This window comes from Molossus molossus, unplaced genomic scaffold (genome assembly GCF_014108415.1).
Source record: "Molossus molossus isolate mMolMol1 unplaced genomic scaffold, mMolMol1.p scaffold_m16_p_35, whole genome shotgun sequence".
NCBI lineage: Eukaryota > Metazoa > Chordata > Mammalia > Chiroptera > Molossidae > Molossus > Molossus molossus.
In genome coordinates, this window is record NW_023425372.1 from 281,266 (window position 1) to 298,796 (window position 17,531).

The 17,531-nt window shown below is 66.1% G+C and overlaps 1 protein-coding gene across 1 annotated transcript in view; it reads left to right on the forward strand.

The window, feature by feature from the left end:
• The window catches only part of TTLL10 (tubulin tyrosine ligase like 10), a 54,244-nt gene that overhangs the window by 26,689 nt on the left and 10,024 nt on the right, over positions 1-17,531 (forward strand). The window contains exons 3-13 of the mRNA XM_036281418.1: positions 8,070-8,163; positions 13,635-13,700; positions 13,755-13,909; positions 14,123-14,235; positions 14,778-14,858; positions 14,934-15,069; positions 15,203-15,321; positions 15,430-15,559; positions 16,281-16,349; positions 16,830-16,915; positions 17,139-17,310. Of these exons, the coding sequence (XP_036137311.1) occupies positions 8,070-8,163; positions 13,635-13,700; positions 13,755-13,909; positions 14,123-14,235; positions 14,778-14,858; positions 14,934-15,069; positions 15,203-15,321; positions 15,430-15,559; positions 16,281-16,349; positions 16,830-16,915; positions 17,139-17,310 (1,221 nt within the window). The remainder of the gene's footprint in view (positions 1-8,069; positions 8,164-13,634; positions 13,701-13,754; positions 13,910-14,122; positions 14,236-14,777; positions 14,859-14,933; positions 15,070-15,202; positions 15,322-15,429; positions 15,560-16,280; positions 16,350-16,829; positions 16,916-17,138; positions 17,311-17,531) is intronic.

Genomic DNA, 17,531 nt, shown 5'->3' on the forward strand with positions numbered 1-17,531 from the left:
CACCCTGGAGGCAGCTGGGGACCTCCACGGTGGCAGCTGTGGAGGTTGGGGTGGGCTGCGTGAGCATCGAGAAGAAACAAATGAAGAGCCCGAGGATCAGGAAACCAGACGCTGAGCAGGCGCCTTGTCTACACCTGACGGTCACAGGTTCAGACGTCCAGCTCAGGGTTTTCTGGGCACAGCGACCAGGCACGGCCCTCGGGAGAAGGCCCAGGGAGGACACAGGTGCTGCTGGGTCTTAGCCAGAAGGGGTCAAGGTCAAGGCGGAGTCAGGCTGCAGGAGTCCACTGAGGGGTTGGGAGGAACTGTGGGTGTCACTGCTGGGACATTGGGGCCTGAAGTGTGATCCAGGACCGGGGTGGGGGTGGGGGTGGGGGGCTGGAATCTGTCCAGGAGGCTGGGAGAGGGGTTCCCAGTGCTGGCCAGCACGGTGGGCTTGGACGCTCCTGCCCTGAGCTCGGGTCAGACAACAGTCCCTGGGCCCTGGGGTTGGCCTGGAAGAGCCAAAGGGGAAGGTGTGGAAGGGCAGCTCAGAAGGGGGGTGCAGCTCAGCCCCTTTCTGTGCTCTCATTACGGCAGGGCCCACCCTCCCCTCCCAGGTCCTGCTCACCTGTCAGCACAGCAGGAGGGAGCAGCCTGGGCAGGGAAGCACCTGGCCCTGCGGATCAAGGGCAGGAAGTGAGGCGGTTGGGCGGTCTGGACTCGGCGCCGCAGCCCCACCCCCTGCACAGCCGTCCCGTTGGGGTGGGCAGGGTCTGCTGCAGCTGAGTGGAAGTGGTGGCCGGGCCGGACAGACAGCACCGGAGGCCCCAAGCTGGTGTCCCGTGGGGGCAGCCCAGGTGGAACCTCCAAGTCTGAACCCTAAGCACTAGGGTCTGGCTCTGCGGGGCCTGGGCCAGCTCTTCCTCCTGGTTCTGTTGGAGGGTTGTGTTCTGAAAGCTCTGATTCTGTGGCCAAAGGGAAATTAGTGGGGTGGGGACCCCTTCCAACCCCGGTGACAGCCCTGCCTTGGGGGAGGACCAAGGAGGCTGTGACAGTGTTTGCCCCACGGAGAGCTGACCCAGGGAGCACGTGGGGCTGGCGGTGCCCCCAGCACCCACCCACCTGCCGCAGGTGTTTGCTCTGCTGAGGCCAGGAAGTGAGTCAGAGGAGCCCAGGGCTGAGGGAGACCCCACAGCAGAGGAAGCAGTGCAGGCGGGTGGCGCTGAGCCTGACCCCTCGGAGCCGGAGCCAGGGCTGGTCGGGAGTGCTGGGGGAGGATCCAGCCCTGAGCCCCGAGCCCCAGCGGCGCCAGGGCCACCCCCTGTCCCCAAACTGTCCCAGCAGGAGGCGAGCCCCCATCAGCCTGGCACCAGGCCAAGGCTGGGCCAAAGGGTGCGGGACCCTGTGGCGGTCGGTGGCTCCCCGCCATGCCGGAAACAAGCCCAGCCACAGCACAATGGCGCTTTGTCCTGCCGGCCCCGCCCAGGGAGGCCTCCGCCCCACCAGGCCAGCTCCACACCAGCCCGCTGTGTCCCAGCCTCTTCCTCCCCAGCCCGCTTCCCCTCTGCCCCCCTCCTGCTCTATGGAAACGTCCACGCCCACCAGGTGGGCCAGCCAGGACCTTTGTCTGGTGGCCACTTGTTTCTCCAGAGGGCCCAGCGCCCAGGGCGGCTGCCAGCCCAGGCAGGATGACGTGGGCCTGGAGTGCCGTGGGGTGGCCCATGCTGACCACTCAGGACTCAGGTGCCCCCGAGGCTCTGCCCACCAGCCCCCGTGCACACGATCTCTGGGGGTTGGAGCCCTGCCTGAAGGACTCTGCCTGCAAGGGTCCTGGGCGGCCTCCCAGCGCCTCTGCTCGGCCGGGGCTGGGGTCCTGCTGCAGGTGAGAGCCGGGGACAGCCCCCCGCGGCTCAGGAGTGACCGCGCCTGCTCAGGGCCTCGGACTCTGTCCGCAGGCTCAGACACCTGAGGGTCCCGGGCTGCTTGGGGCGAGTAGGGGCAAAGGCAATGTCTCCACCGGCCATTGGTCTGACACCAAGTGATGAGAGGGTTCGAATCCTGCCCGTGGTGCTGGGCCCTCGTTGGCCCTCTCACCCACAGGGTTCCACAGACGACTCTGGGTCGTTTCACTTCGACTCAGACAAAACAGTGCAAGGAGAACTGTGAGGGGTCACAGCAGGGCCAAGGAGCAGGTGGTCAGCCAGACCAGAATCCTCCTCGTCCAAGTGGCCAGCAGCGGCACTCACACCCAGCCACGCAGCGCCTCAGCCACGCACCTCGGCCCCCCTGCAGCCCCGGCCCCCACCCCGCCGGCAGCCCAGGTGGGGGGTGGCCTCCACTCAGCCTGGCTCAGCTGCTCCTTGGCCTTTTCGCTGCTGGTCTGGGCGAGCCTCCGAGCCCCAGCCTGGCCCCTTGGACAGCCTCTCGCCAGACAGCGCGTTTGTGATAAACGCCGGCGTGGGCGAGCGCGTGGCGGGGTCTTCCGGGCCCCAGGCCAGTGGCAGCGCCACGGCTGCTTGGTTCAACCTCCTGCAGAAAGGCACCCAGTCCTCCACCTGAGTCAGCCGGCCGACGGGGCCCAGGTGTTTCTGGCCTGTGGGCGGAGCCTCAGAATTGGTGGGAAAAGTGCAGCATGTCCTGACCTGGCCAAGGACACTCAGGATGGACGGGCGCTGCTGTGGTAACGAGAGAAGGAAACCCGCCCAGTCCCCAAATTCAGCAGGACTGACTTCTGGCTTCTCCCCTCCATGGGTCAGGGGGGGTCCTGATCTCTGTGACCGTCCCCCTCCATGGGTCAAGGGGGGCCCTGATCTCTGTGACCGTCCCCCTCCATGGGTCGGGGGGGCCCTGATCTCTGTGACCGTCCCCCTCCATGGGTCAGGGGGGGCCCTGATCTCTGTGACCGTCCCCCTCCATGGGTCGGGGGGGCCCTGATCTCTGTGACCGTCCCCCCGGGGTCAGGGGGGGCCCTGATCTCTGTGACCGTCCCCCTCCATGGGTCAGGGGGGGCCCTGATCTCTGTGACCGTCCCCCCTCCATGGGTCGGGGGGGCACTGATTTCCCGTGACCGTCCCCCTCCATGGGTCGGGGGGGCACTGATCTCTGTGACCGTCCCCCCTCCATGGGTCAGGGGGGGCCCTGATCTCTGTGACCGTCCCCCCTCCATGGGTCGGGGGGGCCCTGATCTCTGTGACTGTCCCCCTCCATGGGTCAGGGGGTCCCTGATCTCTGTGACTGTCCCCCTCCATGGGTCAGGGGGGGACTGATCTCTGTGACCGTCCCCCTCCATGGGTCAGGGGGGGCCCTGATCTCTGTGACGTCCCCCTCCATGGGTCGGGGGGCCCTGATCTCCGTGACGTCCCCCTCCATGGGTCGGGGGGGCCCTGATCTCTGTGACGTCCCCCTCCATGGGTCGGGGGGCACTGATCTCCATGACGCCCCCCTGCAGCCCCAGGTCCCAGCACTCAGGCTCAGCAGACATGGCCATGGCCCCCTCTGGCCGCTCAGAACCCCTGGAGCTTCTGAAGCCAGTCTGTGCCTGCAGCCAACACATCTGGGCTGAGTCAGGAGGTCCTCACGGCCGCCCCAGGACGCTTGGTGCCCGAGGGGACGAGACGGGCAGAGGTCGGGGTATGAGCCTGAGCAGGGTCCTCGGAGAACAGCCCCCCCCACCCCATCCAACTGCAAACACCTCTAGGTTTGGGGGTAGTGAGCAAGGCCTCGGCTTCCCCACAGCACAGGCGCCTGCCAGCCAGGGAACCCCAACCTCACCCCCATGCAAACACCCTGAGTGGGTACCGGGTGGGTGGGGGTACTGACAAATGTGTGTCCTACACAGCTTGGGGGTGGCCAGGGGGCCGTGGACGCAGAACCCTGCCCTGAGGGTCTACCGGAGGGGCACGTCCTACCCTCCCGCCATGACCCCGTGATCCAGGCCCCTGGGGGCTCTGAGGGCTGAGCCGTCCTCTGGGCCCTGCAGCAGGTACAGAGGCCAAGGGGAGGCAGCCCCCGGAGTTGTGGCCCCCAGAAACCTTCCATGGTGGTGCTCACCCCTCCGGTCAGGTCTGTCCCTGGACAGAAAGAAGGCCCCACAAAGCCCGGATTCAGGGGTGAGCGAACCGGGAGCCTGCGGTCGGGGGAGGGGCCCCTGTCATTAAGTTTCCAGCGGAGCCAGAGTGGAGTTCGTGGGGTTCGTTATGGAAAGTGGTTGGGCCCTCGGGGACCTCTCTGCTTGTCGGGCTTATTACTGGGCTGCTTGTTGTTTGAGTAGGAACCCTTCTGCCAGGTTGGGGGGCTTCCCCCCCCCACTGGACGGGCTCGGTGCCTCCCACCCTGTGGCCACAGACACCCAGGCCCTTCTAAACCCCACAGGACCTTGAGCCCTCAGCCCAGGGGTTCTGAGTGGGGCATGTCAGGGTGCCTCCACCCCGCAGCCCGGCTCCAGCACGGGCCTGTGGGACACTCCAAGGAGGGGGTGCCCGCGGCCCACGCAGAACAGGTGTCCACCGCGGCTGGGGCCTGGAGTGAGGGGCAGGGGCAGCTCCGCACTTTGTTAACGGCCGCAGAGGTGACCCGCCGCGCACTGCCCCGGGAAGAGCGGGTGCAGGGGGTGACCCCTCGGCCCCGTCCGTGTCCAGTGAGGCCTGCTCGGGCCTGGCTGGGGAGCCCCACCCCCTCCCCCACCCCACCGCACCTCTGGCCCCAAGGCGGCTGCAGCGGCAGCTCTCTGCCCTGGTTTTTGTTCAACTCGGGCCCAGGCGGGTGAGGCGGGGGCAGGAATGTGTGCGGGGCCTGCCTCCCGCCCTGCCGCCCGCGTCACGTAACTGCCTCCCTGCCGGCCTATGGGAGCCCGGGGGACACACCTGTCGGCGGCCAGGAGCGGAGATTGGTCGGCGTGAGCAAGCACCTGCACGGGGCGGGGTGAGGCCCTACATGTAAGGCGAGCCTGGGGCCACGCCGTCTCTTCCCTGTCCTGCCCTGCCCTTCGTGGGACCAGCCACCACCTCCATTGTTCCCGGCACACAGAGTCCTGGAGACCAGGCGCGCTGCCCACCTGCGCGTGTGGACTTAAGCTTCTCCTTTGTGCGGAGCCTCGGCCGAGGGAGGCGGGGAGCTGGTCTGGCCCAGGGGGTGGCCACCCTCCTGGGCCCCCTGCAACGAGACCGGTGGGGCAGGTTGGGCCGAAGCCACCCTGTGCCCTGGGCTGACAGGCACCTGGGGTTACTGGTGCTCACGCTTCTCCAGTGTCCATTCTGAGGCCTGGTGGGTCCCGGGCACAAGGACGGTGCTGGACACGCCAGCCTAGCCGCCAGGCTGGGGGCAGGGAGTGGCCTCCCGCCCTCCTCCTCCAGGAGCAGAACCTGTCGGGGCAGGTAAGCGGGAGGCGGAGGAGCCTGGGGAGGCCGCGCTGCAGGGAGAGCTCCCTGCACCGCTGACCAGACAGGACGCGGCAACCATGGCGATGTGCCCGGCCAGCTCACAGCCAGGACTGCGGGGAGGCTGGTCCTTCCCTGAGGAGCGGGTGAGCCCCTCAGGCCGGCACACTGGGTGTCCGGTGCGGAGCCATCTTTGGCCCGTCTTTGGGGCCAGGTTGAGCTTGGGCACTGGGCGGTGGGCGTCTTCCCCACAGCTGCGGTCAATGGCCGTGAGGGTGCCCACCTTCTGCCTGGACACAGCACCTTCTGGAAAGCTCTTTCCCAAATGGGCCACTGCGGTGCTGGTTCTAGAGGCACCTTGTTCCCCGAGAGGCAGGTTGGGGAGGACTCGGGTGCCCGGCTCCGGTGCTGGGCTCTGGAGTCGGCTCTGCCGAAGGCCACACAGGACGGTCAGAGCTCGGGCCAGAGCCAGTTTGGCCCGGATTGTGGCTCCTTCTCACCTGCCCTCCTCGGAGGCGCCCACAAAGCCGGAACCAACTTGGAGAAGGAGTGGGCTGGCCCTTGGCCGACGCGGTTACTCGGGGTCAGGACCAAAGTCTGTTCCACAGATTCTTAACTGAAATGCAAAATGGCAGTGGCTGCAGGAGTGCCCGGTCCTGGGACATCTGCCGTTCCGGAGGCAGGTATCGGGCGTGGGGACGCTCGCCCCTGGGACGCGGGCGACCTCTGAGGAATAAGGCAGAGCTCACTGTCCTCGGACAGACTTTTAGGGATACGTATATGCTGTTAACCAGTCCGCTGGGAGCACTGTAGCCCCTTTAGGCCGGGCACCTGGACAGAGGATGGTTTTGCTGTGCCTTCCCCAGGAACCCAGACGCAGAGCTGAGCAGCGAAAGTGGCTGGCAGGATGTTGAATTAGGGAGATCCGTTTTGCATTTATGGAAACGCAAAGCACATGAGACGCGGACGCGGTCTGCTGTCCGTTCCAGGCATTTGGGTCGTTTGCAAATACCTTATTTGCAAAATCACTTGGTAGGAATGTTCTGGGTGAACTTAAGTGGTGAACGGTCCGCGGAAGCCACGACCCCAGGAGCAGGTCTGCAGGCTGGCGGGGCACATGGGGCGCCCCGGAGGCCGAGGCGGAGCTGGGAGAGAAATGGCGGCGTCTTCGGCCTCGGAGGCTGGAGACAGGCCCCGGTGAGGACGCCCCCGCCTCTCCCCACACGGGGTTGGGTTTCAGCGCTTTGTTCTCCGTGGGCCTCACCATTGATTAAGGCCCGTCGGGCAGGTTAACCAGCAGAGAGCGAGTTTTTCACTCCAGGATCGTGTTCCCCGCCGGCCCAGGGCCCGCAGGCCGGTGCCCTCGGCTGGGGTGTTTGCTCTTCGAGGGCTCCTTCCTCCAGGCTCCCACGCTGAGTCCGGTCGTCATGGTGATGATTCACCAGACCGGCGGGCAGCACCCGGACGCTAGCTTCACTCCCTGCCAGCAGCCAGTCAGGGCGGCCGCACCTGGGCACCCGGACACAGGGGACCTTCGTTTTCATTTTTCATTTCAGCCGGTCAGACCGCAGCCCTTGCCTGCACACCCAGCTGCGCCGAGGCCCAGCCAGGCCCGGTGTTTGCCGGGGTCACAGGCAGTGGAGGGCGAGGGTGGGGCTGTCTTGAAGTCAGCAGAAAGCTTTCTGAGGCCCCCGCCCGGCCTGGCCCTTGTCTGTCTGGGGTGCACCTCCCCTCCTCAGAACGTAATGGCTGAGGAGGAGCGGGCAGCAGACAGTGGGGTGCCCGTCTGCCTGGCTTGTGGCAGGGCCGGCGTCGGGCCTGCGGGTTCTCTCGGGCCCCAGGTGCTCCCTGAGGGAGCTTAGGCCCGAGTGTCCAAAGGTTCTGGGGACACCGGTCTCCACAGGGTGGGAAGCTGGCCTGTGACTGGGGGGCGACAACGGAGGGACGCTGGGCACCCGCCTGCCCCCCCACTCAGCACCCACACGGGGCCTGTCAGCAGGAGCCGAGCTGAAACTCAGCCCAGGAAACAGTGGCATTGTACCCCCGGAGCACACTGATTTACGGGGTCTGTGGGACAGACCTTGCCCGGCCAGGTGTCCCGCCAGGAGAGACCAGCAGTGGGGGTGGGCACACAGGGCAGGAGGGGGGCACCCCACCTGCCCCATTGTGAGGATCGGGTCCTCTGAGAAATGGCGGCCCTGCCCGAGGACGGAGCTGGAGAACCAGGTGCACTGGGCTGAGGCCAGGGGCGGGGTGGACGCAGCCTTTGTTGTGGTCAGCCCAGCAGCCTGGGGCAGGACAGGGCCCCCACCTCCTCCTTGCAGCCTCTGTGGGTGGAAGGTGCCGGAAAACTTGAGAAGCTGCTCTGACCAGCTCTCCAGGCCCAGCCATCACCTGTGCAGGGGACAGAGAAGGGACAGGAGGGAGGAGGGACGCCTCAATCTTCCAGGGCAGGGTGTCAGGGTCTCTCTGCAGGGGGCCCAGGTGACCTGAGCATGGTGGGGTCTGCGGACACTCCCATTCCGCGACCCCCTCACTCTGAACACCCGCCCTGGGGGGTTACACTAGAGGCTGGCAGCTGGGGACTGTTGTCCCGCATTCTGTGTTGGGAGCTGGTGCTCCACCTGCTCTGGGCTCAACCCCAGACCAGGGAGCACACAGCCCAGGGGACTGCCAGACACAGACTGAGCAGGGCCCTCACCCCTCCTGCAGGGCCCGAGCCATCTCAGCCTCGGACTTCACGGCCAACGGTGGCCAGAACCCCAGGGCCCCGGAGCAGGCAGACAGCCCAGCTGTGACCTCACCGGTGAGAGAGGGTGCTGCACAAGGTGGGGGCCCCGAGGGACACCTGCCCTGCTCAGTGGGTGGGGGCGGAGGTCCCAGGGGCTGTCCTGTCTGAGAGCCGCGGCCCCCTCCATCCTCGCCCTGATCCCCTTCCTCACCCTTGACAAGAACAGGAGGGGCTGGGCTGCAGACAGCTGCTGGGGCGTCTGGGGACAGAGGCCCATTGTCCAGCCCCGTCAGCTCAGACACCATCATGCTCACCTGGGACCCGGAGGGCCTGAGCCTGATGTCCATGCCTTTCTCTGGGGCCACCCAAAGAGAGGGCACCGCTCTGCCCTGACCCCTGGGGCTGCCAGCCTCCTGTGAGCAGGACACCCTGCGCCCCCTCAGGAGCCTACCCCACGTCCAGAGCCGGGGGCCCTGCTGGGTCGGGAGGGGCTGGCCGGGCAGGGAGGTCGCCCTATGGTCCTGTCCCCAGGGGCTTCCGAATGCAGCAGCCCAGTCCACAGATGGGGCCAGCGGGGCGCTGGGCCTCGGGCACACGGGCCCCCCATGAGCTCTTCCCCACCTTAGTGTCCTAAGAGAACACAGTCGACCTCAGGCGGCTGGGTGCCCCACTTTGAGTCCCCTCTTGACCCAACCCGGGCGGCCCCCAGACCCAACGGGGTGGCCGTCGCCATCTTACTGGGCAGCATTGGATGGTGTCAGGTCTCTAATACTGCCTGGTAATGATGACGGCGGGGCCCTGCGCACAGCGACGGGGCCGCCCGCCCACGCCAGACCCTCTCCCCCCAAGCCCCGTGTCCGCAGCACAGCCCCCACCTCGCCCTGCCCAGTGGCTTCTGGTGGGGCTACGGGGCAAGCGTTGTCCTCGGGCAGGCCTGTCCCCCCGGCCCTGGTGGGTCTGAGCCCCTTCCCAGCCCCACAGAAGGAAAGGCTTCCAGCAGCCGTGCTGAGCCCCCTAGGACGGTGACCCAGGATTAGAGGGTTCAGGTTCTGGGTCCTACCCATCAGGCCCAAGCAGGACGGACGCGAAACTCTGAGGGTGAAGGGCAGCCGGGTGGGCAGCCGGCCAGGGCCCAGGGTGGGGTCCTCCTGGCAGACCAGCTGCGCCTCCAGCCCGGGGCCCAGGCCCACACCCCAACTGTGGAGGAAGCAGCTCCCACCACGGTCCTCCTGCCTGGGGGCGGCACTGTGCGTCCCTCCCGTGTCCTCGGGCCGAGGCACACCTGGGCCTCTGTGGGCATCTTACCGGACAGTGCTGGACTTCTCGGCTCGGCTCTAACACTGTCTGGTAACGATGTTCAAAGGTGACCCGCCGCGCACTGCCCGGAAGCGGCCCGAGGACGCGCTGTCCTGAGTCCCTGACTGCAGAGCTGGGCTCAGGCCCGGGGCCAGCTGGGCTCGGGCGACAACCTGTCTCAGCCAGGCCCACGGTGACCTGACCCCCAGGAGAGACCACGGGGCCGGGGCCCTGCCCTCACCAGCCTCGTCTGGGGACCTGGCGCACACCCCGTGACGGATCTGCCGCTGCAGTCCGAGGACTTCCACAGAAAAGCCAGCCCGTCAGCCACCCTGGGCTGGTCCAGAACAGGCAGCCCGCCCTCCCGCCACCATGCAGGTCCCACGTCCACTGTGGCTGCCCAGGGAGCCCCAGCCACCCTCCTCATCGGGAGCTGGGCCTCCTGAGGGGCCCCCCTCACAGCCCTTTACTCTGTCGGGAACATGCTCCGCAGGCCACCTGGTCAGAGGAAGGACAGGGGCGTCCAGGTGCCCTGCCCCGGCCTGCAGGCTAAGGGCAGCGGGCAGTCCGTGCTATTTCCCGACGGGGACCATCCCCCTCTCCCCCCCACAGCGTCATGGGCAAGAATGGGAACAGTCTGACCTCGAAGGCCAGAAGCCCTGGGTTTTCTTTTTGATCTGAAGCCAGGGCTGGGCCCCCAGACCTGCCTGGCTGACGTGCACAGAGGCAGCCCTCTGGCCCGGGAACCCCACCCTGCCTCGGGCCCCAGCTGGTCTCTCAGGGGAGGAGGGTCTGCCCCTGGCCTCCGGTTACTCATTAACTGAGCACTGACTCAGGGTCAAGTGCAGGGTAACCAGATGCCCCATCTGCACACACACACACACACACACACACACACACACACACACTGACGTATGCACACACACAGGCGCACATGCACACGCACACACATACATGCGCACACACCTGGGGGGCTTTGTGCCGGGAAGGGGTCTGTGGGAGGCCCTCCTCGGAGCAGCCCGGGGGCAAGCCGGTCCTGGGAGGCTCCAGCCAGACACCGGGCCACAGGCGCCGGGGAGCCGCTCTGCAGACTCAGGGGAGACCGGGGTCTTGCCACCCAGCTGAACGCCGCAGGACAGGCAGCCTGTGATGGGTGTCTTACCAGACACGGTTAGACCTGGGTCCTTCTGTCTAATACTGTCTGGTAAAGCCGCCCATCCACGGCCCGGTCGCCGGAGGAGGGGCCCCTCGCGGAGGCCGGTGGAAGTTGAGGTCCACAGTGGCTCTGACCAGGGGGTGAGCACGTGCCCACACCTGGGCCTCATGTCTGCCCCGGGCACAGGGCACACTGGGTCTCCCGTGGGCCCTGCTTGGGCCCTGTCCTCGGCCAGAAGAGATGGGGGTGCAGGCAGCCCCACCCTGCCACCCAGCCGGGAACCCTCTCCAGGGCGGCGACCTCATCCTTCATACCCTCCCAACCTGCATCAGGCAGGGGACCTCAGAGGACAAGACAGAAGCAACTCCAGCGCCCAAACCCCCAGCCATGGTGGGGAGGGGTGCCAACGGCAGGCAGTGCCCCCGAAACCAGGGCTGACCCCAATCCCAAGCAGTGTCGGATGCTGGAAGGTGCCAGGAGTGGAAACCCCCTCAGCCTAGAGCAAGAAGCTGGGGGGGGGGGCAGGCAGGGGGTCCCTATGACCTGTCTCTGGGGCATGGACAATCAGGGGGCACGCTTTCCTAGTGCCACAGAGCCCCCTCACGCCCACCCCACCCCAGACGTTAGCCCTACCCTGCCCCCCTCACTGCACTCACTGCAATGTCCTGTCTAAAGCTGTCCCCCAAAACAAACTCTGACGCTGACCGCACCATCAGCATCATAGCTGTCCCCCCAAAGCCCCTTCCTTCCCCAGAGAGCTCTCAGCAGATCCCGGGGTCCTGACCAAGGACCCGTTGAGAACACAGCCCCAGACCCTGCATCCGCCCAGCTCTGCCTCTGGAATGGGATAGAGGCCCCTGGGGCTCCTGGGGGAGGTCCCTGCCCTCCCCCATTCCCTCCTCGCTCCCTGAACAGTCTGCACAGCAAGGGGACCAGGGGGGCCATGTAGACACCGGCAGGAGCCGAGCAGAGGCCAGAGGCTGCCTGGTACCAGCAAGGACTTCTGCCCGTGTCCAGGAGGCCTGGCCCGACCCAGCACAGTGGGCCTTTCCCTGGCTCCATAGCCCCTACCTCCGGCACACACGGCCCGGAGGCCCCCCGCTGCGCAGTGAGGGCACCACGCCAAAGGGCTCTTCCGGGTTATGAGGCTGTGTTCCAGCTTGAGCTCTTGATGTCCCCGGAGCCCATGAGGAACCGGGGGGGCCAAGGTGGTGGGCTGGCCCAGGAGCCTGGGAGCCTCCAAGGGTCTCGCCCCGAGAAATGGGCAAGGAGCTCAGGCTCCAGAGGTCAGCCTAAAGGTGACCAGGGGCCACACTGCACCCCTGAAGAAGCCCCAAGCTGGGAACCCCCAGCTGCTGAGGTCTGGATGCCCCAACTACCCAGTGAAGGGCTTGGCCAGAGCTCACCCCCTGCAGGGCAGAGGTCTCAGACCACCGTCCAGCAGGACTGACCCCTGAAGGCCGGCGTACCCAGCCCAGGCAGGCATGCAGCTGGTGGGTGCAGCTGCCTCTGCAGTCACAGAGGCCTCCCTATAATGAGGGTGAAGCCCAGGACCCTTCAAAGTGAGGAGAGGTTTAAGGGGTGTGTGTGCCTTTCTTTTTAAACTATGTTTTTTTATTCATTTTTTAGAAAGAGGAAGGGACAGAGAGATAGAAACATTGATGTGAGAGAGACACAACGATCGGCTGCCTCCTGCACGCCCCCTACTGGGGATCGAGCCCATGACCTGGGCATGTGCCCTGACCAGGATCGCAGTCCATTGGACAACGCTCAATCCACTGAGCCACGCCAGCGGGCGTGGTGTGTGTGTGTTCTAGGCCGCCACAGCAAACGGCCACAGACTGGGCGGGGTGGACGACGGAAGTGCGTCCTCCCACAGCTCAGAGGCCAGAGTCAGAAACGGAGGAGGGGTGGGGAGCTCCCTCCGCAGGCTCTAGGGAAGGGTCCTTCCTGCCTCTCCCGGCCTCGGGGGCTCTGGGAGTCCCTGGGCTTGTGGCCACATCCCTCCAGCCTCTGCCCCTCTGCACACGCTTCTCCCCTGTGTCTCCTCATCTGTCTGCCTCCCTCTCAGGACGCTGGTCACTGGATTTAGGGTCCCCCAGAGAACCCAGGAGGACCTCACCCCATGATCCTTAACTTAATCTGCAAAGACCCTTTGCCCAAGTCAGGTCACATCTGCAGGTCCTGGGGCTGAGAAGGTGCACACAATACGCACAGGCATTGGAAGCAGAGACACTCCTGACCCGTGCAAGGCTGTGGACGGTGGGGGCACAGCCCCAGGCAGGAGCACCCCACCCTTAGGGTGGCACGGTCTTGCTGAGCCCCCACTTAACTTGGAGAGGGGTGTCCCCCAAGTGCAGGGGCTGTGGTGAGGGAGGTGTGATATGGCAATGAAGCCTGGTAAACAAAAAACGTTCTGGGGTCTGGGTGTGGATTTGAGGTCTTAAAAGGCTCAGGGGTGACTCCGGAGAGAATGGAGAGGCCAGCTCCCCCGGACGCCTGGCCCCTGCCCCTCCCTCTCCACCTGCTCACCTCTGGCCCTGGGTTGAGGTTGCTGGGAAACAGTTGCCAGGCCACCACTGTTTCCCGGGCAGGGGCTCACAGCAGCTTGTAGGCAGGAAAGAGAGACAGGCGGGCCAGCAGCAGGGGTCCTGGCTGGGTGTGAGGACTGGGGCCTCCTTCCTGTGCCCCACCCTGGCCACCAAGGACACTGTGGGTCCTCTGGGGATTCTGCCCAGGAGCAGAAAGAGACGAGACAGGAAAGGGCAGGGGAAGGGTGCCACCCCTCTGCAGAGTCCATGCCTCAGGGTCCACGGCGCGAGGGGCACGAACCCCAGGGCCGGGCCAAGAAGGGTGCACCTCCTGGAGGTGTGGGCTCCTCGGGACAAGCTCCTCCACCCAGGGCCAGGTCTGTCTCTCAGAACCCATGCTCAGGAGGGCAGCCTCCTGCCGTCTGTGGGAACCCATCCCCAGGACAGCCTGCCCCTCCCCGGGAGGCACCAGCTAGCCAGGCGGTGTGAGCACCTCCCGAGCACCCCTTGTCGGTGCACGGCGGGCACTGACCTCTTCTCGTTTTCTTGGACGTTCCGTTCAGGTTCACGAGGGCCTTCCGTTCATCACACCGCTGCTCTGCTTCCTGCCGGTCACTACACCGGACCAGGTAAACCCTTTCCAAAGTTTATCCTCAAGTTAGCTTCTCACTTGCCCCTCCCAGCACTGCCCCAGGGCAACGCCAGCGCCGCCCACCTGCGACACCGGCCTCAACCCTCCTTATAGGCGGCACGGAGTCCAGACAGACAGTCCCTACCAGGGAGGCCTCGCCCAGGACAGTCGGAATGCAGAGACCGCCCTGCCCCTGAGGGGTACCAGGTCCCACAGTTGCTATGGAGACAAGAGCCAGCCACAAGCAGAAACCCAAGTCCACAGCCCCAGGAAGTGCCCCTCCCCGCGCAGGGTGGGCCTGACCCCAGGCCAGATAGAGCAGCTAGGACCCAGGGCTTTGAGAAGGTCCCGAAGAGGGGTGGGGGCAGCATCTTCCCAGGGGTGCCCCTGCCTCTGTGTCCCCACACCTGCGGCCTGCAGCCACACCGTCTTCATCCACTGCCGGGGACTGTCCTCCCAGACCCAGGTCGGCACCAAGAGAGGCAAGCGGTCAAGGATCAAAGGGGTCTGGCGGAGCTGCGCCCAGGCATCAGGTGAATGCAGCCTGGGATGGCCCCCCTGGGGCCTGCACCCCAGTCCAGGGACAGTGTTCTAACCAGGGGACTACCCACAGCATGCAGGGGCCAGCACAGCCAGGGTCTAACCAGGCACAGGAGGGGAAACGCCTCCTCCCCACAGTCTGGCAGGTTCTCTGCCGACCCCAGCACCCAGGGCAGGGCAGCCCACCACCTCTGCCTCTGGGTCACCCATGACATCATGATGCACATTGTGACCCCGCCCTCCTGGGATGTCCCTGTGCCATGTCGCCCCCAGGTGCAGCCTCACACCCTCGCCCCTCACCTGAACCGAGCTCTGCCCTGTTGGTGAGGCGGGACCCTGCCGGCTGCAAGTGACCACCTCTCTCCGGTGTGGTCGGCCCAGGCCCACTGGCCTGCACCTGGGATGAGATGTGCCCAGATGGGCTGGGGGGCTGCCTAGGGGCTGTGAGATATGGGTAGGATGGGGTCAGCTGGTCTGGAGCCTACCTGGGACTGGACTTGGGCCAGATGCTGAGTGGGCACCACCCCATTCACAGGCTGGGCCCATGAGAGACCAATGGGGAGCAGCCACGTGGACGGGCTCCTGAGTCAGCTGAGCCAGGGGGACCAGGATGCAGGTGGGCTCAGGCAGGGGACAGGAGACGGGAAAGCCTCCCGCCAGGCCGGAGCCTCTGACCACCACCTGTCCACAGACCCTCTGGAGGATGCTGTGGCTGCCCAGCCCCGGGCGGCCCTCCTGGAGAGGCACCTGCTGGGGGGGCAGAAGCAGCCTCCCAGCTCAGGGTGCGGCCCCTTCTTCTACATCGGAGGCACCAACGGGGCCTCAATGTGAGTGGGGGCCTCAGGCCTGGCCTGGAGCAGCCTCAGCTCTACCGACGGAGTTCCCCTGTGCCCTCCCCTGGTGTGCCCCCCCCCCCCCGGTTCTGAGGCCCAGGGTCACGACTGCCCCTCTGCCCCACAGAATCAACTCCTACTGCAAGAGCAAGGGTTGGCAGCGCATCCAGGACAGCCGGCGGGAAGACTACAAGCTCAAGTGGTGTGAGGTCAAGTGTCGAGACAGCTACGTCAGCTTCCGGGAAGGTAGCCGAGAGGGGCGGGGTTCGGGGCAGCCGGCTGCAGAAGGGCTCCAGCCCCGCCCTGGGAGCCCCTCGTGGTCACCTGGTGCTGCCCGGGGCCTTGTCCTGCCAGGTGAGCAGCTGCTGTTCCAGCTCCCCAACAACAAACTGCTCACCACCAAGATTGGGCTTCTCAGCGCCCTCAGGGAGTACTCCCGGGTCCTCAGCAAGATCAGCAAAACATCGTCCGGTGCCCAAGCCAAGTACGTCCACCCTGGCCCACCCACCTTCCGTGGGCACCCGTCCACTCACCTCAACCCCTCCTGCACTCGTCCACCCTGCCAGCACATCCCACCCCCCGTCCGTCCCTCCTCCACTTAGCTGCACACCCACCCATCTGACCATCAGTCCACTGCTGGTCCTGACCACCCTGCATTCTGTCCACCCATTCACACCCATCCACCCACACACCTTTCCACCACGCACTCGTCAATGTCTGCACCCCAAGCACTTGCCACCCGTTCCAGCCCCCACGGCCCCCCCGAGTCCTCGCACAACACCTGCCACTGGCATCCCTCACTTAGTCATTGCTTACCCACCGGGCCCATGCCATCCCCCCGGTGCCCACCCCACACCTCCCACGCCGTCACCCACCACAGCCGTGTTTACCTGTCTGCCTGTCCACTCATTCATCCGCTCATTGCTGCCCAACCACCTGGCCACTGTCCACCTTCCACCAGGCAGGCAGCCCACCCCACCTGGTCACCACGACACCACCTTCACATCAGCACACACCTGTGGGTAAGCAGGCGCCTGTTATCCACCTACTTCCATCCCAAATCCACCACCCAGCCACCACCCAGCCACACACCCACCTGCCTACTTCAACACCCCCCTTCCCCCACCTCGCCAGGCCCACCTATCCATCCTCCACACACCACTGAGTGCACACTTAGCCAGGCCCCGTGTCCCCCTGGGGTACAGACTTGGTAAGGGCCCAGCACCCTCCCTCGAGCAGCTTACATGGATGCCCACGAGGCCTGGGCCACAGAGGTGAAGCTTCCAGCCAGCTGGGTGGGGCCACGCTGCCCACACTGAAGGGTGGCCTAGTGGTAGAGGACAGGTTCAAGGCCACCCCAGGCCAGCAGACCAGGTCTGGACCCGCTCGGAGCACTCAGGGATCTGTGCTCAGTGCATGCTGGGCACTGTCCCTGCCTGGGGACCCAGCTCTGACCTGACCTCTCCCAGGTGCCTGAGCCACGCAGGTGGCAGAGCAGCTGGGAGAAAGGGCCGGGGAAGTGGGAGGGGCCAGGTGTAGGTGAGGCAGCCGGTAGAGGTGCAGGTGTGCAAGGGGCCACGCAGGAGGGCTCTGGCAAGGGAACAGCCAGGGTTGGGGGTGGGGTGCTGGACACCGGGGTGCTGGAGCCCAACCCAGCTTCCCAGGGGCCATGCTCCCTGCAGCTCGCCCCCAGGCCAGACCCCTAGACTGGCCTGCCAAGCTCTCCCTATCCGCACCCCCTCGCTGCTCCCCAGGATCCTGAAAATGGAAGATTTTTTCCCAGAGACTTACCGTCTGGACATCAAGGATGAGAGAGAAGCATTCTTCACCCTCTTTGATGGTGAGAGGCCCCTGGACGCGGGCCCAGGGCGCAGGGCCCAGGGGAGGTCCAGGTGGGGCGCGGTCCAGGTAGGGGCGGGCGTGGCCGGGAGGCTGGGGGAGCTGCACGTGGTCGGCCCGCGGGGTGTTGTGGGCGGGAGGCGGCAGCCGTCCGGGTGGGCGGGGCGGGGCGTGTCTGGGGCGGGGCAGGGCGGGGCCGGGCGACTCGGCGGCTCTCCCCGCAGAAACCCAGACGTGGATCTGCAAGCCCACCGCCTCCAACCAGGGCAAAGGCATCTTCCTGCTCAGGAGCCAGGAGGAGGTCACCGCGCTCCAGGCCAAGACCCAGAGCATCCAGGACGACCCCGTCTACCGCAGGATGCCTTTCCGGGCACCCCAGGCCCGGGTTGTGCAGAGGTGTTGGGCGTGCACACCACGAGGGGCGTCGGGGGTGTGAGGCTGGCCCTGGGCTCCTGCCTGTGAGGGGTCTCGGGCCCACGAGGACTCTTGGCCGTGGGAGGCTGCGGTGTCCCCAGCCGGGCCGCTGAGTAGCTTGCAGAGGTGGAGGGGTCACCCGCGGTTGGACAGAGGCTCCTGGACGCAGGGGCGGGGCAGGGAAGGACTGGTCAGTCTTTCCC